General features: G+C 39.2%; 5 protein-coding genes across 5 annotated transcripts; 3 read left to right on the top strand and 2 right to left on the bottom strand.

Moving 5' to 3' along the window:
- Nucleotides 1-205: 205 nt before the first annotated feature.
- Nucleotides 206-1,955, bottom strand: MONOS_2034 (putative transmembrane protein). The gene is made up of 5 exons (XM_067871927.1): nucleotides 1,725-1,955; nucleotides 1,619-1,650; nucleotides 1,268-1,540; nucleotides 1,133-1,211; nucleotides 206-1,021 (listed from the first exon to the last, which is right to left on the bottom strand). Exons 1-5 carry the CDS (start codon nucleotides 1,932-1,934, stop codon nucleotides 998-1,000), a joined length of 618 nt encoding a protein of 205 aa, XP_067733628.1. The 5' UTR covers nucleotides 1,935-1,955; the 3' UTR covers nucleotides 206-997.
- Nucleotides 1,956-2,562: 607 nt separating this feature from the next.
- MONOS_2033 (uncharacterized protein) lies at nucleotides 2,563-7,186 on the top strand (the record flags this gene model as incomplete). The annotated part of the gene is made up of 1 exon (XM_067871926.1): nucleotides 2,563-7,186. The coding sequence occupies one exon, from the start codon at nucleotides 2,563-2,565 to the stop codon at nucleotides 7,042-7,044; it is 4,482 nt and encodes a 1,493-aa protein (XP_067733627.1). The 3' UTR covers nucleotides 7,045-7,186.
- Nucleotides 7,187-8,713: 1,527 nt separating this feature from the next.
- Nucleotides 8,714-10,538, bottom strand: MONOS_2032 (uncharacterized protein). The gene has a single exon (XM_067871925.1). It carries the CDS (start codon nucleotides 10,495-10,497, stop codon nucleotides 9,205-9,207), a length of 1,293 nt encoding a protein of 430 aa, XP_067733626.1. The 5' UTR covers nucleotides 10,498-10,538; the 3' UTR covers nucleotides 8,714-9,204.
- Nucleotides 10,539-10,611: 73 nt separating this feature from the next.
- MONOS_2031 (putative Tubulin-tyrosine ligase family) lies at nucleotides 10,612-19,779 on the top strand (the record flags this gene model as incomplete). Its single annotated transcript, XM_067871924.1, has 3 exons — nucleotides 10,612-10,767; nucleotides 10,839-11,027; nucleotides 11,083-19,779. The coding sequence occupies 3 exons, from the start codon at nucleotides 10,612-10,614 to the stop codon at nucleotides 19,777-19,779; spliced, it is 9,042 nt and encodes a 3,013-aa protein (XP_067733625.1).
- Nucleotides 19,780-19,998: 219 nt separating this feature from the next.
- Nucleotides 19,999-23,594, top strand: MONOS_2030 (uncharacterized protein; the record flags this gene model as incomplete). Its single annotated transcript, XM_067871923.1, has 3 exons — nucleotides 19,999-20,415; nucleotides 20,484-22,043; nucleotides 22,164-23,594. The coding sequence occupies 3 exons, from the start codon at nucleotides 19,999-20,001 to the stop codon at nucleotides 23,592-23,594; spliced, it is 3,408 nt and encodes a 1,135-aa protein (XP_067733624.1).
- Between the last annotated feature and the right edge of the window lie 69 nt (nucleotides 23,595-23,663).

Here is a 23,663-nt window from a genome sequence, read left to right as displayed (position 1 = left end):
CAAATTTGGATTTGTTAATTTTATGGTGGGACAAAAATCGATGGATGAAGTCTTCATCACTACAAACATTCATTTGTTGACACATGCACATGCATGCATATAAAAATGTGCGTTGGATTTCAAATACCAAAATATGTTTTTCATTTCAATTCAAAAAATACTCTGTGAAACAAAAATCTTTGAAATAATCGGAGAAAAAACATAATTTTCTATTTAAAGAATTCGCATGTTTCAAACAAATGCAAATAACATGAAATATAATTCCGCTTATAAAACAAATGTTATATTAATCGAATATTTCATAAAAAATATTTGATCATAATAAAAAATAAAAAAGAATTAATATTTTTCAGATAATGATAAATAAGACTTTTCGCATGCGAACTATATATCCAAAACTCCTATTCTCTTTCTAACTGTCCAGGCTGACGGCCTAAACACAACAAAAAAAAGTGTTAACCTTCATTGAACAAAAGTTCACTTCGATATGTCGAAACAAAAAGCAGCTGAACTTTCTAAAAAAATCGGATTGAAAAGTCGGATGTCGAGATAATTGTAACAGAAATAACCAGAAAAGTTACGAAAAGAAATTCACTATTTCAAACTAACATTTTTTGAGTTTGAGAATTTTACAAAAAATGGAAATAAAAAGAAAAGCATACAAACCTCGAAAAGCAGCTTGACGATCGCAGCTCAGCTGAACAAAAATCAAAACATTTTCAAAAAAAACTCTCAAAGAGTTCGGGTAATTACTCTCTTAGTGTATGAGTGTGTGTGAGTGAGTGTGAATGTGAGTGTGAATATGCTTATAGGTGTTGGAATGTGTGTGGTGAGTGTTAAGCAGAAGAAGAATCAATTTAGCAGAAAAGGACAAAAAAGGTGAGATTCTATTGTCCGATTTAAAGCAGCTGAATGTGAAATGATCGAGCACTGAGGCCTTGAACAGTGTCACTCGAAAGATAAGAATGTTATGAAAACATTAATGTTTATGTGAATATTAATGCTTCCTTGTAGCCAATGTCTTTAGCAATTTTCGATTTTTTTGATTCAAAAATAAGCAATAGAATATCAGAATAAAGATGATAAATAAATAAATTTGGAAATTTTATCCAAAAAATTAAACTTGCCATACGACCACAAGCAAAATTATGATGATAAGAAGCAGCAGAAGTATAATTAATGGAAGATAAACAACTAAAATGGAACTTTTCCTTGTATAAAAAGTCAACCTTATAAGATTTTTCATTTTGAATCAAAAAAAATATACCTTACAAATTTTCCTTCTTTGAGCAGTCTCCAAATTATTGTTGAAGTTCTGTAATGAACAGAACTATTCGGGTCTACTCTGTTCAAGCATTCTGCAACGTGATGATATGAATTTCGATTTTTCCAATGGTATGTATATTGAGTGTATAAGTTAGAACCATCAACAATTATTCTGTCCCATTGTTCTGGAATTCTTCTATTTGAAAGAAGGAGATGAGCTCTCCCTTGTTGAGATGCAACATCTGTTCCAGTGGCCCTAAAAAATCTCCATACTCTAATTTTAAATAAAAATAAGATAAAATGAAAGCGAAAAAAGCTTTGAATTAGAAATTAATATAATATTAATGCGTACTTGATTGGACGATGATATTTCATTCGATCAATCTTTGAAAAAATAATATTACAAAGACATTCAGAAGAAAAATAAAATCATATTCATTTAAAACTATCTCGCAAACTATAATTGTTTTTGATTTTTGAAAGTCCCAGACTCTTCCTTGGCTGTCACATATACCGACATGTCCAACTATCGGGCATAGCCACGTTAGAAAAGGTATAACAGTCCAAACAACTGAAAACGGATATAAATCTCTTTCTGGATCCTCGAGATTAATGCAATCATCGACGGTAGGAGGCTCGTTCACCGAATCGAGAACAACGTCTACCATTAAATGATCAGTTCATGCCATTTTATATTTATAAATTCAATTATTTTTGAAATTTTTATATTTTTCAAAATAAATATCACATACTGTAACGTTACAACTTATACTCTGTTATATATTTTAAAATGAGATGGATTCATTAATTAGCGATCAAGAATTTCCCAGTTTTTTTGAAGATACAACATTAACGCATTCGACTCCAAAGCCAATGAACTTGAGTGATTTAATGAGAACGTTTTCTTCAGAAAACATAACATTAAATGATATTGATATTGATTCAAAAGACATGACGGTTGATAGTGAAATAGAGACATCAAAAATCCAACATGATCAAGTTCAAAAAAGCACCTCTCATGGGAATGACGTTTCAATGACTTCTATGTTGTTGGATCAACTTGATATATCAGGGAATTCAACATTTGTTGCGTTGCCTTTAAAGAAAGGAATTGTTGATTCACAGGAAGAAGGTGAGCAAAAAATACAAAACCCTTCGCAGCCAATTCTCAAGGCTCAACATTTGAATAATTTTCCCCCAAAGCAGCAACGAGTTAGAATACAACTTAATCCTGTATCTGAAAAAAAAAATCAAACAACACTGGAAATTAAAACTCCAGAACATCCAACTGTGAGTATGTCATATATTGATGATAGCGTATTGGAAGCTGTAAGAAATCATAGCATTGCATCTCCAGCATTATCATATTCGAATGACAGTTCTGCGGACATGACAAATTCATTTTTTTCAACGTTTTCTCCTTCATCTTATTCTTCAACTTCATCTTATACAGACAGCTCAACAGATTCTTCTAACATGACTGATATGGCATCTTCATTTATGAAGCGAATTTCTTTAGCATCGTTTTCGTCTATAGATCAATCAACACCTGCTGGAAAGCCAATTCCTCTGACATCTTCAGCTATATCCAAGTTTCGATCATTCCCTACACCTCCTCATTCTGCAATGACGCCTCATCCTTCAGATGCGACGCAGACACCTGCTTTTCGCGGAAATTCAATGAATGTTCTTTCTAATGCTCCGCAAGCGCAATTACAGCATGAGCAAAAGCAAGAGCTAAAATCGGCAAGATTCACACCAAGTTACAGAGAATCGATGAGATCAGAGACATCTATTGTTTCTTCATCTTCTCCAGAATACTCATCGTTCGACGCATCAGCATCTTCTTCTTTGTCAAGTTCATTTGAAGATCAGAGTGAACTTACAAATGTAAGCTCGCTGTCAACTGCTGGAAGCACGCACAACAGACATATGCGAAAAGACAATGTTTATTTTGATGGAGCAGCAAACCATACAACTTCTTCTTCGCCAACTTCTTCTCACCTAAATCATTCTCCAACAACAACTGCAGCATTAACTTCTTCTCATTCTCATTCTTCTGCTTCACCTTTCATTTCATCAACAAAAGACAGTATCAAACTCGCTCCATCTTCGCGTGAACAAACAACACCTATCTTTGTCTATCCGCCTGTTGACACTTCACAAAATTCAAAAACCCCTCATGAATTACCAAATGTGCAAGCCAATCCACATTCTAGCCCATTTCATCGCATGTCAAGCCCTTTTCCTTCTTCTTCTTTTCCTCAGCGCCCAATTTTCTCTTCTGGTACATTAAATATTTCTCAGCCTCCAAGCATGATCGAGCAAAATTCGTTTCCTCAGGTTCAGAGTCGTACTCAAGAAGACTTTGCATCAACAGTTCAACCACATTTTGTTGTTGAAGGAATAAGAGAGCCAACAAGCGATTTTAAAAAGCGTTCCATCTCAAATGCCCGTGTTCCTTTTGACACAATCGCAGAGGAGGAAACGTCATCGTCTCAATCAACGTTGAACTCTGCATCAGAATCGATGATTGAAACGCCTTCTTCCAATTCATCTTCGTCGTCGTCTTCTTCTTACACATCGACTGTTGTGATGGATAATCCTTCTTCTCTTCTTCCTCCTTCTGCTTCGTATTCTGATCCCCAATCCATTCAAGTTTATCTGATGCCTCAAGCAACTCCTTCTCTTCCAGCTGAACAGTCGCTTATTTCATCGCCAACAAACAAATATCTTAAAAAGCATCAAAAAGCAGCAAATGCACCCACTGGAACTTCACTTCCTTTTCCGTTATTGCCGCAAAAATCAACGCCTTCGGCAGCTTGCCATTCGCAACTGAATGTTTATAAGCCGTCGCCATTTTCTAAAGTTTCTTCGACAAAATCGAGTAACAGTGAAAATTCTTCTCAGCCATCAATGGGTTATACTCATTCTATGCCAAAGACACGTCCTTCTCAAACATTCCAACAAAATGATTTTTATTCAGCTCAAATTCCAGGAAGCAAAAAAAGTTATAATTCAGGAAGAAAGCACACATCACCAACAACTCCTCCACCAACTGAAGATTCAAAAGAACATCCATCTGAAAATGAATTCACGTTCACTTCATCTTTTCAATCATATCAAATTCCATCTTCATCAACACTGGTATTACCCCCTCCGCCTCCGCCTCCACCTCCACCACCACCTCATCATCATCATCATTCTGCAATTTCACAGACTCCATTTTCACCTTCTGCTTCTGTTGAAACAGATAGAAGCAAAGGCACTTCACAATCATTTCAAAATGATATCGTTCCAAAGCAGAAAAAAGAAAACTCAAAAAGCAAAAAAAAGAAGCAGAGTGAAGAAAAAGAAAACAAAGAAGAAGATGATGTTGTTGATGAAATTCAACAACAGAAAAAGAAAGCCAGAAAAAATAATTCCAGTCCAGTTAAGCGGAAAAATGAGAAACAAGAACTTTCTGGTTCATCTTCTCCAGTCAAAGAAAATTCTCAGCAAGCAAACTTTACTGATGAAGATATTGACACAGTTATGTCCTTTCTTGCTCCTTTGATTAGCAAACTTTCTGATCAGCCTCATTCACATTCTTCAAGCAATTCGGATACACCCGGAGAATCTTTGGAAAATCATAAGAATACTCAAAAAGGCGAACATCGCAAAAAGCAAGGTGAACAAAATCATCGACATAAACGTCATTTTGTTGAGAAAAGAGGTGACAGTTTAAATAAATCTTCTTTAGATAAGTCAGATGTTGATGGGATTAAAAAAGCTTCATTGCCTGATTCTTCGACATCAGATGTTCATCTATCAACACAAACAGCTCAAACATCTCAGTCTTTGTCATCGCATTCATCTGCTCCGACAAACAGCCCTTCAACTTCGTCTTCGTTTCCTTCTCGAATCACACAGGACTCACGTTTGTCTCAGAATCCACATTCAACTTTCTCTCGTATTTCATCAAAAAGTGATTCACAGCCACTTCAATCGAGAAAAAATCGTCAATCTTCTGGTGATTCTGAAAAATTATTGGATAATCTCGAGGGATTTTTGGATTTTTCTTTGTCCCCTTCTTCTTCCTCCTCTCCTTTTTCATCTGATTTTTCGCAAAATGTATTATCTTCAACGCAATTGGCACAGAAAATCAAAAACATCAGAAAAAAGCGCAATGAAAAGGATCCCTCGCTTCAGGAAAGGCAAAAAGCAGACTATCCAACGATATTTTCTGAAGATTTGTCCGAAGGTGGAAATGAAATGGATTCGGATCCGGAGTTCAGCAGAGAAAATAGCAAGCAACACCGGCCACATTCACATTTATCAAAAGCAATTCCAGCAGAATCAGATGATATAGAATATCCAGTCAATGATGATGACTCTGTTGACGATGATTATGGAAGCGGAAGGAAAGCGCCAAGAAGCAGACAAATTGATAGGGAGAAAGGCAGATTCAATTTAAAGAGTAAAGCTCGGTCTCATTCAAAGAGAAAGAAAAGTTCACAACTTCAAAATCCTTTGGAGCAGCAAAAGAAAAGTTGGAAAGGTGATGTGATAAGAAAAAGAAAGCAGAGGCAGTTTATCAGAAAACAGCAAAAAAAGAAAGAGGAAGAAGAAAAAGAAAATAAGAAAGATAAGCTAATAGATCTACTGGGAAAAGTGTTGGAATGTCAGCATCGTCGCAGCCTCTATTCACAGCCGATGTTAAATCAGCGAATTAAAAGGGAATTGAATGCAATGGCTGCACAATCAGCATTAGCTCAACAGCAAAAAGAACTGGAAGATTATCAAAAGAGCGAAAAGAAAAGATTTCTGATTGAAAGAGCGAAAAAACAGAAAGCAGTTGAAAAAAGAATACAGAAAAACGAAAAGAGAGTTGAAAGTCGTTTGAAGAAAGTTATGAAAGGAAAGAAGCTTCCTATTTCGCAAAAGAAATTGCATGAAAAGGGCAATTTAGAAAAATTAAGAGTTGAAACACAAACTACTCAAGTCGAGGAAGAACGTCACTTACCAAAAACAATTGATCTTAAAAAAGAAACATACTCTTCACCAGTCAATACAAAAATATCCGACAAAACAAATTTGCCTTCAAATACGCAAAATGAAAGTCAAAACCAATATCTCAATTATCATTTGCCACCTCCTCCACCTCCTCCTTCTTTTCCTTCGATTGCTAATTCATCAAAAAGAAAGATGAGCTCTTTTAGTTCTCTTAGCTTTTCGTCTATTATTCCTTCATCCAATTTAAGCGTTGGATTAAACTCCAAAAATCAAGACTGTCAAAAAATGCTTTCTACAAATCAATGTTCTGGATCAGCCTTTTCTCTTTCCTCTTCTCAACCTCAATCACATTTTGATTCAGTTTCTGATTCAGATATAGCGAAATCTGCTGAAGAACAAATAATAACAGAGGAGCATGAAAGTGCAAGCATTGCAGCTTGTGATTCGTCAATAACTTGTGTCTCTGAGAAATCTCCGTCTTTAATTGTGGATGCATCAATTTCCACATTGAAGCATCATTCTTCAACACCTCAGCATTCATTGTATGATCTTCATCAGCAGCTTTGCGAATCTATCTTTTCTTTGTCTACTAATCCTGTTTCCCTTCTTTCATCTGCAATTGTAAAGGGGATGTGTTGGGAAGAACGAATAAAAAGGGAAGAAAACAATGAGGAGAACGCTAAAACTAATGAGAAAAATGCATTCATTCACAAAGATCGGGTGGAAAACGCTGTAAAGGCTATGCTTTCTGTTTTATGTGAAAGAGATTTAAATGAAAAATAAAGTGATGAGAAAAAGAAATGAAAATTAAAGATTTATTACTCAACCCCAAATAGAAAGATAACTAAAAATATTTTTAAGAACAATTTTGTTTTTTACGAGAATTATGTTTAAAATTAATATTTGCATTAATATGATTTCTGCCAATGACACATTCTTTTTAATTTCATAAACTTCGATGAAATTGATTTATGAAGCATATGGAAGCAACGAAAAAAATTAGTTAAATAAAATAATAACTGATGAGGAAATTAATGTTTGAATGAAGTTGTCATATTTTTAGAGAATTAAAAAATATTTTTGATACTCAAGATAACAGCAATAAATTTTGAATCAATTTTCATTTTAAACCAAAGTTGTCAACTTTATCTTTATCAAATGTTGCAAATGATCTATATGAAACATCAAAAAACCACTGCAATTATAAAAAAAAAATTTCTTTTTCGGAGTGTGCGTAATTTTCTCATTCATTGTTTATTTGTATTGAATTTTCAAAAAAGCTTCACATTCTATCAAATTATTGTCTTTCTGATGCAAGTTGTCGTGGAAGAATAGAAAAGTTCATTTCTGATTTTTCAACAACAAAAACTTGTTTTTCAAGTATTTTCGAAAAACTGTTGATTCGGAAATTTTGATATAAGAAATATGAAATCAAAAAGAATCACCCATTTGATAATTCAAAACAAACATCTCCAAAATAGTTAGTGTTTATAATGGTGGACACTTTCAATAACTGTGGACAGTGGCATTATCTCAACAACTGTTGATAGTTTCATTTTGACTATAATCCCAATTATTCCCTCATTGAATACAAACTTATAACACGTATGTCAATGAATCAACGAGCTTCCAGTAATATTGAAAATAACATTTTCTATTTTCGGATAAACTTGGAGAATCTCATTACTCCGGATTTCTCCGAAAAGAAAAAATGATTTATATATGATTTCATTGTATTGGATGTGCGATTGAAATAAATCACATTCGTTCATATTCTTTGAAGGAATAATTGTGTTAATTGTCGAAATGCAACTATCAATGGTTGTTGAAATAATGCCACTGTCCACAGTTATAGAAAGTGCCCACAGTTATTAACACAAACTATGTTGAATTTTCTTTTTTTCAACTTTCATTTTTCTTCTAAAAACCTGTAAATTTTTTTGGAAATAAGACAAAAAATGACAATATTTACTTTCTCTCTGAAAATAAATACAAATCAGATCAACTTTTTGTGATCAAAAAATATAAGATAAATGTGATTATTTTTTCAAATTCAAATAACATCACAAAACAATATGTTGTGATATCAATGATGCCTGTTGACTGATGAATAAAATAAATTCATTTTGAAATCCAAGTAAAATTTATAATATTATGAGTGAAACAATTTTCATGACATTTAACAAAAGAACCTTGAAAGTCAGTATTTATTCTCGAAATTAGTCATGTTTTTTTTATTTTTTTATTTTTTTGATTTTCAACATCATTGACAGATAGACGGATGCTAACACAATAAGTGAAAGAAGAGACAGATTTGTTATGACACAATTGAATTTCTATTTGAAAAAGCAAAGAAAATAAAGTTTGTTTTGAATCTTAGGTTTTTCATTTGTCTCTCTCTATCTTTATCTCTCAAAAAAAAAAAAAAAAAAAAAAAATTCATTGGAAACTGTTTGAGAAATTATAAGTTTTGAAATTATTGAGAAAAATAATAACAAATTTAGAAAAATACTTGAAATAATTGTGTGGAACAAAATTCATGTATCAAACAAGTTATTTCCAACTTTTTGTTTAGGGTTTTTATTTTTATTTGAGATATTCAATTCATAATTTGGACTCAGTGCAAAAAAGGAATTTAACAAAAGTGGAAAAAAATATTCAAAATTCAATAATAATGATTGATAAAAAACTCAGTACAACACAATAAAGCACTTTATAATTATACAAAAAATAATTATAGCTTTCACGTCATATTTTTGATTGAAAACCTTTTCTTTTCTTTTCTTTTTCTTGTTTCAATCTTTTTTCAAGCTTTTGTAATTCATTCGCAATAATATTATTTAAAGATATAAATTCACAAAAAAATTAATATTTATTTTAAACAATTATTACAGATTACAACCATTTAAAAGAAATTGCAAACAAAACTAAACAAAAAACAATTTAGCAATCCAAAAAGGAAGGCTGATATTCAACAGGTTTTTCACTTGGTATTGGTAACTCTTTGTTCAATGAAGAAGTCGGTTCACTTTGCGCTTCATTTCCTTCGTGTGGAATATTTGCAGTTGCTTGGATATTTTCTTCTTTATCTCCTGATTCAACTGAAGTGTTCTTACTTTCTTGTTTTTGTTTTTTCACAGCTGCAAACATCATTTCATCTTCACCGCTTTGGGAATCATTAAAAGCTGAACTCGACTCAGCTTGCACAACCGCTCCAAACTTTGTGTCGTGAAGAAATGAAGAATGAAAACTAGTCAAAGACCCTGAACGTGAACTTCCATCTTCTTCTGTTGTTTTGCTTTGATTATCACTTTTTCCATTATCATAACGAGTTTCTTCTTTTGGCTCATATCGAGCTTTCTCTTCCTTGCCATCATCATGAATTTCCTTTTCGACTTTCGATTCTTTTTCTGTTTTGTATATTTTCATTTCGTTATGTTTGAAGTCTGTCTTCACTTTATTCTCCTTTCTTTCTTTTATTGTAGTTTCTTCATTTAATTTTGTGGGCTTTTCATAGTTCACCTTTGTTTCTCTGAAGTCCTTGATTTTTTCATTATTCTTTTCTGTAGTGAAATCTTGAAGATCATCTGGTATTGCTGGAGAATGTGGTTGAGAATTTATGCTTTCTTGAAGTAAAGCCTCTTCCTTTTTTGGGTGTGCAAATTCTAAGTAATGCTTCGGATTTGTTCGAAAGCATTTTTCATCATACCAACAAATTGGCCTTCCATCCGTATGATATTGAGTTTGATGATTTCCATGCTTTCTATGATGTAATTTTCCATCCTTTTTTAAAACCAGACGGTTCTTTTTTCTTGGCTTTGTTCCAGGCAAAGGAGGAAGAAGCTTATCCGGACCAAGATCACTCAAATCTTCTTCCGAGCTAGACTCTTCATCATATGATCTTGGTTCATATACACCATCACTTGAATAGTATGATTCACAGCACGAAGATTCGCTACTACTATAATCGTGATATTGAACGCCTGAAGGAGATCTTGAACGTGATGTGCGCTTTCTCGAAGGGGAATGAGATCTTCTTCCTCTAGAAGTCCAAAGCTTTGCTGGGTTAAGTGATGGATCACCTCTAATTTGAGAATCTTCATCTTCATCATTCACAATAAAATCTGCAAGATCACTTCCATCATCATCACTGTCAGTGCTTCTATCATCATCATTCTTTATTTTATTAATTTTTAATTTTTTGTGGTGTGCCTTTTTCTTTTCGTTATCGCTCATTCAAAAAAATGAATTTTGAATTATTTAATGCTGTTAATATTGGGTATGATCGAAATTAACTTTCGCTGTTATTTGGACAAAATTTGTGATCCTGCATAATAGATTTCATTGAAAATGGAAATGCATATGCAGGAAGCTTTTATTCAAAAGCCAAAAGCACAAATTTATTGTCCTTTGTTTCCAGAATCACCACCTTTAATTTTATTCGGAAAAAACAGAATTCTGAAGACTACAACTGATATACCTTTTGAGTTCACACCATGCATGAAGGTTTTTACATATTAATTATCATAATTATTTTTAAAAACTTTTATGAAATTTTAAAAATTTTATTTTCTTAGTTAACTTCTCCATCATCTATTCTCCTTCGAAAAATATTTGACAATGCAGGCTTTACCCTTACTCGCGAGAATCAAGGTGGAAGTTGGATATGCATGTGGGGAACGCCAAAAAAACTCAAAGACTATCTTCAAATGCATCATTTTCAACGAATTAGCCATTATCCTTCATCATTTGAATTGGGAAGAAAAGTTTGCTATTTATTTACATAGACCATTTATCTTTTATGATATACTTTTTTTAAAGGATAAATTTGCCATTAATCTTCATCGAATGTTGCTAACACGCGGTGCTGAACATTACGCGTTCCATCCTCTTTCATTTCTCTTCCCGCAAGATGTGAAACTGTTTCATCAACATATTGCTTCAAGAATGTTACATTTTCAATCTGCATTGTATATGCCATATCTTCGAAAGTATCCTTCTTTTCTCGAAATGATACAACCATCACATCCTTCATTTCAGTCAAGCATCGTTGAGCAAATGAAAATAGAAGGGATTAATTCACGAAACATATTGAAGAAAATACTGTCATCAACAAATGCGAAAAAGCAAACGCAAAACGCAAAATTTCTTCCGTTTTCACCTCTTCCGTTTTGCTTATCGAAGCAAGAATCTCTGATGCCTGCATTGTCATCTGCTCATTCAGCAACAAGTCAAATGAACATGCGCAAACAGCCAGATTTGAATTCTGGAAGCACTCAACTCTCGTCTTTTCATTCGTCAGCCTCTTCTACCAAACCTTCTCCATCTTCTTTGCCTTCTTCTTCTCAGATTTTGGATCAGAATTTTCCGCTTCTATACATCGCCAAGCCTGTTGCCTCTGCGCGAGGCAACGGAATCCGCCTTGTCACAAACTCCATCGCGCTTGTCCGCCGGACAGCCGAAGAGTACACTCGGATATCTTCCGAATACCCTTATTCACCCCAGTCGCTCACAGACCCCTTGCGCGCTAAGCCTCGCCACACTACATCACTAGACACTTTGTATCCATCCAATGACAATTCGACTTCTTCCCCAGCTTTTGCGTCAAATGCCTCTTCTGCTCTCCCTTCGTTTTCTTCCCCTGCGTCCTTGTCATCTCCCACGGCAGGCTCTTCCTCTCCTTCGCCTCTCCCCACATTCTTCACTAAACGCACTGTTGTGCAGCAGTACATCCCCAACCCTCTTCTAATCAACGGATACAAAGTGGATCTTCGCTTGTATGTTGCTGTCACAGGCGTCTCTCCTCTCCGCATCTACTTCTATCGCGAGGGCATGGTGCGCTTTGCATCCAATCCATGGACAGGAATAGATGCCCCCTCAACAGTCTCCTCACCTACTCCTTCTGATCCATGCAACAATAGCCCTTCATATACCGCTGGTGCTCCAAACACTTCTGGTGTTACAAATTCATCTTCATTTCCCCCTTCTTCCTCTGCTGCCACACCCAGCAGCTGGGGAGCATCTCCTTTCTCTCCTTCGCCTTCTCCTCCTGCGTCTTCATCGCCTTTGATGTCACCTCGTTTGAATGAAGACGAAGGGCAGTACAGCCATCTGACCAACTTCTCTATCAACAAGAAGAGAAGAGACGAGTGGCAGAAGAAAGGGAACGAATGGATGATCCCTGCAAAGTGTGTGTTCTACTCGATGAAGCTGAAGAGGCTGCTGACAGAGAAGGAGATGGAGGAAGAAGTGGAGAAGGAGAAGAGAAGGAGAAGACTGACGTTTCAGTGGCTGCAAGGCGAAAGCTTCCCTGAAGAGCAACTTTCATCACCTCATTCACAGTCACCAACATCATCTGCAAGTACAAACTCAACACATTCATCCAGAACATCGTCATCGTCATCTTCTTCTTCGCCTTCATCAACAATTTCAACTTCTTCCTCATCATCTTCTACTTCATCCTCTTCTTCTCCCTCTTCTTCCTCATCCTCTTCATCCACCACCACCACCACCACCTCCTCCTCCTCCAAACAGCCTATCCACACCTGCCAGATCCAAAGCAACGACTCCCTCGCCAACTCCTCCCACTTCCTGCCTTCTTCTCTCCTCTCGCCAGACATCGTCGAGATCGGAGACAGCGACGGCGACGGCACCAAATGGACCTTCACTCAGCTTCTGCTCTACCTGCGCCTCGTCCTCAACGTGGATGTGGTGTGTCTGATGCATCGCATCTTCGACGCCCTCATCAAAGCCATACTGTCTGCACTCAGAAGCCTCTCTGTCACATCCTCTCTGCTTCACTGCTTCCCCCGCATGGGATTTGAGCTGTATGGAGTGGACATCCTGTTGGACGACACACTGAGGCCGTGGGTGATTGAGGTGAACACATCGCCCTCGCTACAGTCGTCGTCGTTGTTGGACAACAGAGTGAAGAAGACGATGCTGGTTGACTTGTTCAATTTGGTCGGGTTTACACCAAGTTCTGCGGAGGGAGATGCGCTTGCACTGACAATGACGATGAAGACGAAGGAAGGCAATGATGGAGAGGGAGAGGGAGAGGGAGAGGGAGAAGGAGGAGAAGGGAAAAATGAGAAGGAGAAGGAGAAAGGAAAGGAAGAAGGAAGAGAAGGAGGAATTAGAGTAGACCAGTTTGATCACATTCTGACAGGGCAGATTGAGGCGAATGAGAATGGAGAAGCAGACATGAAGAATATACTGATGCAGAGGAGCATGCTGCAAGCAGGGAAGAAGAAGAAGAAAAAGAAGAAGAAGTCAGCAGGACAAGGCAAAAGCGGCGGAGGAGGAGGAGGAGATGACGATGATGATGATCCTGTTTCAGAAGACATTGATTTCGGGGATGATCAGTTTGGGTGTGAATCTCCCTTTTCGAATGTGCCTATGTGTCAGCCATCGACTCTGGTGCAGCTGAGTGCGAAGGCTGTCAAAACGACGGTGGTGACGGCAGACAGAACACAACTGAACAGCATTTCAGAACCATTCGAGTTTGCAACATTGAATCATTCACTGGAAGGAAAGAAGGGAAGAAAGGAAGAAGATGTTGAAATGAAAGAGGATGTGAGCCAGAATAATTTGGGTGACGAGAAGAATGCTGAAATGGCTAACAAAACAGCGTCTGGCCTGCCAATTTTCTCGCAGAACAAAATTTATGCTGTCAAAAGGGGAACAAACAAAGATGGATACAACAGCTCATTCCAAACATCTCCTGCAAATTCACCTATTCTCAATGCAGCAGATGCACAACAATCAAACATTTCCTCTTCTTTTCCATCTTCTTCTTCTTCTTTCAATGTTCCTTCTCTGCCTTCAATACATCCTCTTTCATCTCAACCATCACCCCATTCACAATCACCCACCTCAACAACAACGTCTTCACCAACATTTACAAATTCATCAGTTTCTTCCTCTTCCTTCCTCCACCTCTCCCCATCTCCCTTTGCCCCTCCTCTGCGCTCTGCTGACAGCTTCATCTCTTCTCTGAGTGACTCTGACCGCATCACCCTCATCCAGTGTGAAGAAGAGCATGCCAGACGAGGCGGATGGATGAGGATATTCCCAACGCCATTCAACGTGCCATTGTATGGATGCCCTCAGAACATGGACATGCAGAGCGACACACTCTGCCAGATGACTGAAATGGCTGCAGAACTGTATGGAAGAAGAAGAAGAAGAGAAGGAGAAGGAAGAGAAGGAGAAGGAAGAAAAGGAGAAGGAGAAGGAGAGAAGAAGAAGGAAAAGAATGAGTATGATATGGACATAGAAGAAGAGAACACACAAGAATGTGCTATGCACATTGATCAACCACCATCTCTTCCATCTCCTTCTTCTCTTCTTCCTCTGATGAATTCACCCTCACACGAAGATCTTCTTCTGTGGGAGTGGCTGAGGCTGCGCTTCTTCTGCACCTGTGGAAGCCCTGCTGCAGTTGCTGCGAGAGAGAAGAGAGAAGAAAAAGCGATTCGGAAGCACAAAAGGCGGATGGAGGAGAAGAGGAGGAAGAAAGAGAAGAGACGGCTGCTGAGGGAGGAGGAGGCGAATGCGAAGAGCAGAAGAAGCAGAAGGCGGAGGAAGAGGAGAAGAGAGGCACAGTCAAATACAGAGCAGGACACATCGTCTGAGCAGATGGATGTTGAAGAGGAGCAGCAGAAGGCAAATGTGTCAGCTGCATCTGATGGAACAACAACAACTAATTCAACAACAATACAAAACGTGATGTCAGAACAAGCAACAAGCATTCATGAAATGCAAAACTCTTCAAATGCTTCTTCAAACAACACAAAACCTTCTTTATTTGCGCCAGTTGCACACTCTTCTGCATCAGCTATTCCTCTTCATTCATCTTCAGACATCAACTCCTCTTCTTCTTCCTCTTCCTCCTCCTCTTCCCATCCATCCTCTCTCCCCCCTCTCCCCATCGGCCTCAGCACCAGCGGTGTTGTCCCCATCTGCCCTGTGTGCTGCATCCCTCATCATGATGACCCTCTCCTCCGCCTCTCTTCCTCTGGCTCCATCTTCCTCCCTGTCGGCTGCGATGTGCGCGAAGACGAGTGGGCAAAGTACAGCCAGCAGAGGGAAGAGAAGCACAGGGCAAGAGTGAAGGAGTGGATGGACACAAATGGAAAGCATATGATAAGCAAAGCAACTGATATTACTCACACTCATACTCATTCTCAATCATCATCATCATCATCATCTTCTTCTTCTTCCATTCAACACTTATCAAAACCAATAGAGAACACAGCGATTATTCCGTCCATCTGTTCAGAGAAGATGCGAAAGAGGTTCCAACGTGCAAAGAGGCAGCAGCGGCAGCGGAGAGAGTGGCGAGATGCGAAGATAAGAGAGATAGAGAACAGACTCATTCTTGTTGTGTCTCGTCTGTCAGGCGATGAATATCTGCGAATGAATGAAGAGAACAAGTCGACAGAGCAGCAGGATGAAGAGGTATCTTCTTCATCCTCTTCATCTTCTTCATCTTCGTCTTCGCCTTCTTCTCTGCTTCCTGGTGAGATCTCCATCTATTCCAATGTCCAGCAGCAGCAGCAACAACAACAGAAGCAACACACTCATCATCATCATCATCATCATCACAACCACAATCATCAGCATACCCACAGCCATCTCCCCTCTGAAAGGAAAGCAAAAGAAGACATTCCCTTTTGGACTGTCTCGTCTGTTGTGCGGCCAGGTGATGAACGCTTCCAACGAGCAATGCTTGATGACCCTCTTTCTCTTGTGCTCTTCACTCATCCACTCACTTCTCCCTCAACGGGACACCACCCAACTTCCACCAGGCTGTCTAATGCAGCGTTTCTGAGGATGGCTGCGGAGGATGCTGAGAGAGAGATGGAGGAGAGGATGAAGAGGAAGAAGGAGAGGAAAGAGAGGAAAGAGAAGAAGAGGGAAAAATTACGTGCGAAACAGCAGCAGAAGCATCATCAATTTGAGGGAAGTGAAGAGAGTGGGTGTAAATGCGATGGTCGAATGGAAGAGGAGCCAGCCAATACAACAACAGTCACATCATCATCATCAGCATCAATTGCATCAGCATCATCAGTAACATCAGCAGGGAACACAGCAGATGAAGAATCCAAAGACACATTTTCGAGTCAATGGGACAGCGACTCCTCTTTCTTCTCCTTTAATGAGTCAGACGAAATGCTTCTTTCTTCTGCTTGTCTGTCTCATTCGCACAGGAGAGGGAAAAATTCAAGTGAAGAATGTTCAGATATGACGGGTGAAGTAACAGAAACACAAACACAAGTACAAGGACAATCAAATTCTATTTCTCACAAACAGAAGGAGAATCACTCAGATCATTCAAATAGAACTAGCAAACATAACATTGAAAGAGAAAGCAATGAAGATGACGAAAATTCCGAATCCAGTGATTTATCAACCACATCCTCCGAAGATGTGCTTATACCCACTCAGACATCCTCTTTCCTGTCTTCTGCATCTCGTGTCTCTACTTCAAAGGCCTCGTATTATCTGAACACATCTGCTGCCCTCTCAACTTATCCATCGCTCTTCCTCCTTTCAGACAGGCTGTGTGTTCCTTCGGACATCAACGCATTCTCTCGCGCTGTGTTTGCGTACAGCAAGCGCTGTGAAATGTCTTCAGGCAAAGAAAATATTCACATTGACACAAATACAAATACAAACACAAACATAATCAAAGAAGATGAAACAAACAAAGAGAAAGACAAAGAAGACTCAATTGCATCGTATTCATCTCCTCATCTGTCTCTGAAGAACACTCTTTCCTCCCTCATCAACTCTGCCCATGATATTTCTGTGCTCCTTCTTCCAGATTACACAAAGTCCTTCTTCATCCCTCTTCTTCCATCAACATCTGCGCTGTCTGCAATCCATGCTGCTCAATCTGAAGAAAGAAATGATAACAGCACAGCCATTGTGAGTGCATCCAATTCTATTAGCTATCATTCACACGAAGGAATAAACACAATAAACACAGCAAATTCATCTGAAATGGCATCTGATTCACTCACCAGCGATGTCAGCAGAGAAAGTCTCTATTTGTTCAATGAGGCTGTGCTGAGGGCGTTGAATGAGGTGTTCTCCAACACACCCGATGAGAAGTTTCCTGAGCCATCTGTGCAGGAAGAGCTGCGGGGGGTGCAGGTGTGGACAGAGCGGAGGGAGAAGAGGAAGGAGAAGGAGAGGCAGAAGAAGGAGGAGGAGAGGCTGGGGTATGTCGCATCACAGAGGCTGACGCCGCTGCGGTCAGAGACGCTGGCAGATGAAGCAGCGCTGGAGGCGATTCTTACACTGGCTGGTTATCCCTCATCGCCAGTTGAGTCCTCTCCGTCTGTGGTGACCTCCCCAACGCCTTCGCCCACGCCTTCTCCTTTGTCTTCTCCAACAGCCTCGCTCAATGCATCTCCTTCTTCTTATACACCTTCTTATACACCTGGCTATTCTCCTTCTTATTCTCCTTCTTATTCGCCTGCTGCTTCTTTTGCCCCTTCGTATGCAGGGCAGACGCAGCTGGTGAAAGGAGAGAGGCTGCAGACGCTGTATGAGCCAAGCACACCTGAAATGCCAGTGGAGAAAGAAGGAGTGATTCAACAGCAGAGCAGAGGAAGGCAGCAGGAGAGGGATGCTGGTTTGGGTGGAGAGAGAGAAAGGAGCAAAGCAAGAGAGAGGGATGAGTGTTTGAGAGAAGGGAGACAAGGAGAAGGGAAGATGGATGTTGTGATGGAGGAGAGAGAAAGAGGAGGAGGAAAAGGAGGTGGAAGTGAATTGAATGAGAACAAAACAACCAGCACTTTCACAAATGATGGAGGTGATAGCAAAACAGAACAGACAGACAACAAAGTTCAATTTGAGAGTGCCAATCAAAATAGATTCGAAGCACAAAGCACCCCAAAAGGAGCCACACATTCTCGTCCATTTGGAGAAGGAGAAGATGAGCAGAAGACGTATGTTCCCTCTCTGATACACTACACAACACAAGGCAGATCCTCCTTCATGCAACAGCAGCAGTATCAACAGAGAAGAATCAACCACACAAATTCCTCTTCTCCGCTGAAGAGACCAGAAATTGTAGCCCCGCGCTTCTCGTTCGGGCTGCGCCGGCCGGTTTTGCAGTTTGACGAGATGAAGCAGCGCAGACAGAACAGAAGAAGAAGAGGAATTACTTCTCTTTCAGCAACACTGCCGAATGTGCAGAGCGAGATGCATAGAAGACAAGTGGTGCCAACACAGCAGATGCCAATCTTTGTGTCACAGACAAGCTCTTCTTCTTCTTCTTCTTCTTCTTCTTCTGCTTCTTCTAATGAGCAGATGAATTGTACTCAGCAGAATTCACAGGGAATGGATTCAGTTCAGCCACAAGGGACTTCAACATCTTCTTCTTCTACAGATACACAATCTCCTCATCATTCTTCTTTGTCTTCCTCCCCTTCCTCTTCAATTGATCACCAGCAAATATCTCTCTCTTCCTCTTCTTCCTCTGATGCTACTTCTACATCCCTCTCTCCAATCAACCATTCAACAATAGAAGCATCACATTTAGATTCTCTTTCTCTGTCATCATCATCATCAGCATCATCAACAGCACAGCCAATCAACAGCAACAGTATGTCTAATTCCTCCTTCCCTTCCATTCAGAATGTTTATGCTCTCCCTCGCACACGCCACCTCAACAAGATGGCAGACACCACTCTTCCTCTTCTGACACAGCAGCCTCCTCAATCAGCTGATAGTACAATACCTTCAACTTCTTCTTCTTCTTCTCTTTCTTCCTCCTCTTCTTCTTATTCCTCTTCCTCCTCCTCTTCATTATCATCATCTTCTTCATCTGAAACACCCACCAGCTGCTCTGATCTTCCTTCTGTCTTCGGAAATGACAATGTCAATTGCAATGTACAGGTTTCTCCTCACTCCATTCACAGAGCATATTCGCTGCCTTCTATTTCTTCTATTTCTTCTTCTTCTTCTTCAGATATCTCTTCTTCCTCTTCTTCCTCCTCCTCCTCTTCCTCCTCACACCCTCTCCCCTTTACTCCCTCTGTCTATGAGCAGCAGCCTTTCTTCTCTTCCCCTCAGCCCTCTCAACAGCCACTTCACCAGACACCCACACACCCTTCTCTCTCTCTTCCTTCTTCTCTTCCTCCTTCTCTTCCTCTTCCTTCCAATCCAATTCATCCATCCACTTCACATCCTTCGTATGTAGTTAACCCTCCCTTTGCACACACAGGGGACACTGCTTCTGTTCCTGCCCCTGCCATCTCTTCCCAGTTGCCTTCTTATTCACTCTACGAACAACAGAAGCAGAAAACAGCCCATCCTTCTCTTTCTGCCTCTCCTCACAGAAATCTTCTATCAAAGTCTTCTTCTGCATCTCGAAGTAAGTTGACTCAGCACAATTCCCCAAGGTATTTGTTGCATCGTCAGGGCTTTTCTGCAAAGCTTCAAGCTCGTTCTTTTGCTTCTTCGAGAAAACAGCGTTCAAGCAGCGAGCCTCGTTCTTAGTGATATTCAGTCAATGCTTTGAGTAATTTCTAATTTATTTTTTCAATTTTCAAAAAAATTATTTTTTTTTTTATTTTTTTGCTTTTTATTTTACAAACTTTTTGGATATTCATAAAAGTTTTTGTGTGATAATGTGATTGCTTTTAATTGCAGTATGAGCTTCCTTTTTGAATTCGTATATATTTAGAAGTTTTTGTTACCCTTATTTATTTCTTTACAATGCCTCCAAAGTCAAAACAGAGCAGTAACAAACTTCACCCAAAAAAAACTGATATAAGATCAAAAATTGCGCACAGACAGAAAAAAAAGTCAAAGATATCAAAGCAAGCAATCATTACAATTGTGATTTTGTCTGCTTTGACAACATATTTAGTCGTAAGTGGAATATGGAATTCATCAAAGAAACATTCTCCAAAGCAAAGAGCAACCATTCCAAGAATTCAAGAAACGTCAGAGGCAAACAACACATTTGAAGAATTTACAGCTGCAGCAGAAGGCGAACAAGCTTTTCGAATGTATTGGATTTCTGAGCACTTATCTCAGTTAGAACCAAATTCAGCTCGATCTATCATGGCTAAAATGCAAGCTGCAATTCAGCTAAATGACATGTCAAAAGCATATGAGCTTTCTCAGAAGGTTTGAATTGAATTAATTGATATCAAATTTATTATTTCTGGAAATTTATGTTTGTTACATAAATGCAGCTGAGCAATCAATTAACAAATGATCCACAATTTCAGCAAATAACAGCATATCTTAAGAGTCAAATTGAAACAAGAAAAAACATCCACAATGAAATTGACGAATACTTTAATTCTCTGAATGATTCATTTGTTTTGAGGAAATTTGAAAAAATTCGCCCACTTTCACAAGATTCCATAAGAGAAATTCCATCAAAAAATCCTTTGCTCAAAACAAATAAGCTTTCCAGTTTTCTGACTGACTTCAGAAAGATTTATCAGACGAATCACAATTATCAGAACTCGGTTTTAAAGAACCTTCCTTTTGTTTCGCAGCCATTGACATCAATTTACATGCCGCTTCCATATTCGTTGAAAACAAAAGAAGACTACAGCAGAATGACTGATCGAATCATCTCAAACGAATTTGAATTGAGAAAAGAGATCAACAAAACAGGTATTATGAATCCATCATTGCTGCCACACTGCCCAATACCAACACCAGACAACTGGAAACTCATTGCAGAGAAAATTATTCCAGAAGGGACGCAGCCAGCAAACGCAGAAATCATAAAGAGTTCTGTCAAAAATATGAGCAGTTGGGTGAACTCTCACAACGGAGAGTTTGTAAATGTTACAAATGACGAGGCAATTGATTCTCTGTTCAAAGCATCTTCTTCAAATCTATTGAAAGATGTGTCCGCTCGTACTTCTCTTTCATCAGTGTTCCAGCAGCAGGAGTATCTGATTGCCCATCTCGCAGTGAATTTGGCTGTGGCACATGGCATCATCCTTCCAGTCGATGGACACCAACACGAGCGAATCATCCGCTCTCTCCTGCACATTTCTTCTGTCACCCGCGAAAAGCAGCCATTTATCTTCCAGCAGTACACAGGAATTCCTTCCAGTCTGTTAGCAGGAAGCAGCACAGGGAATACTGCTGAGGGAGATGCAAGTGAGACTTCGTCAAAAGCCAGACAAAGAGAAATGATGAAAGGAGTGACTGTTTTGGAGGAAGTGATGGAGAATGAGATGAATATAATGCAGAACATGACAACGCAAAGATCAGAATTTAAGAATGGGCGCAAAGACAGGCTTCAGAAGAAAGTGACTGAGCTGAAAGAGAAAATGGATGAGCAGCAGCTCAAAGCAGCCGCAAGCCAGCTGAAAGAAGAATTCAAACATTCAGAGGCTTCACAACAGAGAACAGAGAAAAAGACACAAAAAGAAACACAAAATGAAGAAGACGAAGAGCAAGGGTTTGTGTCGAGTGCATCTCAGATATCAAAAGAGATATTTGAGAAGAAGAATGATGCAGAAGCAGACAAGCAGCTCACAAGAGGAGATTTAAATGCGCTGACTGAAGAGAACATTGAAGTGCTGTTTGAAAGAGTTGAACTTGATACGCACCAGAAATCAGCAATGGAACGAGGGAACAAGCCAGCACTGATTACTCATCCAGACAAAGCGATGCTGATCATCATTGACTATTTCAATGCGATTGTTGATGTTGTGAATCTCTTGGCAGAGGAACAGAATGAACAAGAGTCATCTTATCCAAATTCATCTGACGGAATTAAGAAGGTACTCTCAGATCAATTTGTGCTAACTTTGCATCAAACTATCACAAATACAGCACCATTCCACTTTGTGTATAATCCAAATTACAATGTCTCCTTTTTGACGTCGATGGAGCGTGGGAAGTGGAAGACACGACGGAACGACAGACTGCTTCCTGTTTTGGACGAAGAAGAGGCATTTTCGGAACTTTCACAGAACAAAACAGACAGCTCCTCAAAGACAACATGCGTCGATGTGATTAAGACGCAGAATGCATCGCAGGCGTTTATCATGAAATGTGCCAATGAACGAAAAGAGGAAAAGAGCAAGTTGGCCAAAAGTCGTGTTGCTGTCTTCGCAGAGTTGCATGCAGATCCTGAGAAGAATTCTATCTCAGACCTTGTTAGCCAGCTGCTTGAGAAGACAGTTCAGTATATTGATGAAATCGATTCGTGGTGGTGGACGAATAGCAGCAGCACAATTGGCAAAGCACAGTTTACACCGTCAATGCTGTGCGCCTGGTTTATCGACCAATTCTTGTCAATTGAGCCGTTTCCCTCGTTAAACGAGCCGATGGCTCAGATTCTGTCCTCTGCCATCCTTCTGCACTTTCACGTGCTTCCTCTTTCTCTCCTTGATCCGACACTTCCTTCGCATTCGTCTGCTTCTGGTGTGACATCCACAACATCCCCATATTTCTTCAACACTCTTGCTGTTGCACAGAGCAGCTCCATGTCTTCGCTCTATCCGCTGTATGCAACAATTGTCGGAGCACAACAAAGATTTTTCGCTTCTGTAACGTCTCTTTCAGCAGATGTGGCGTTTGAAGGAGTGAATCCTGCAAATATGACAGCAAATCAGACAGACAAAGGCGTTGTGTACACACAAACTGAAGAAAAGAACAAGACAGCACCGCAAAATTCAGATGGCGCAGATGTTGTGCATCGCATCTGGAAAACCAACAACAAAATGAAGAAGATTGCCAGAAAAACTGCGAATAAATTCACAGAAAAGTTCAAAAAAGAGCATCCCGAATTGAACATGTCATTTTTCGTGAGCGGCGAGAAGAGACATTTTGACGCAGATGACATGGCCAAAAATGAGGTTTATGAAGAGGAAGGGAAAGGAAAGAAGAAGAAGATCGTTGCCCATCCTGAGCCGTCCTTCATTTCTTGCTTGTTTCCCATTCGCTTCTTCAATGAAGAAGAAGAGAATGACGACAACCTCTCAAATGGAACAAAGCGCTACTCAACAAAAGACTCCTTCGAAATTGACGAGACAGAGCCGTCTGTCTCAGTCAGCTGCCATCCCCCGCTCACTCTGTCTACTCCGCCGCACTCGTCCATCCCTTCCATCTTCACTCTCACTTTTCACATCGAACCTGTCGCTCCTTCATCGGAAACTAAGCTTATCGTTGCACGTGTTATATGCGATCCTTCTCCCTTCAGCAAAGACAAAGTGGAGATTGCCCAGCCATATTTTGCATTTCAATCGGACAAAATTAATGACAATGAGTTTTATACGCGCTTTGAGCAATGGATTGAGGAAAATCTTCAGAATGTTTTTGGTAAGTGATTGCAAAAATAATATCGAATTTTTGATTGCTTTTTTTTTCACATTTTGTTCGTACTTATAATGAAATTC

Source organism: Monocercomonoides exilis (genome assembly GCF_001643675.1).
Source record: "Monocercomonoides exilis strain PA203 chromosome Unknown scaffold7-2047599, whole genome shotgun sequence".
NCBI classification, from domain to species: Eukaryota; Preaxostyla; order Oxymonadida; family Polymastigidae; genus Monocercomonoides; species Monocercomonoides exilis.
The sequence above is the reverse complement of the archived record's forward strand: the minus strand, read 5'-3'. Positions and strand labels throughout refer to the sequence as shown.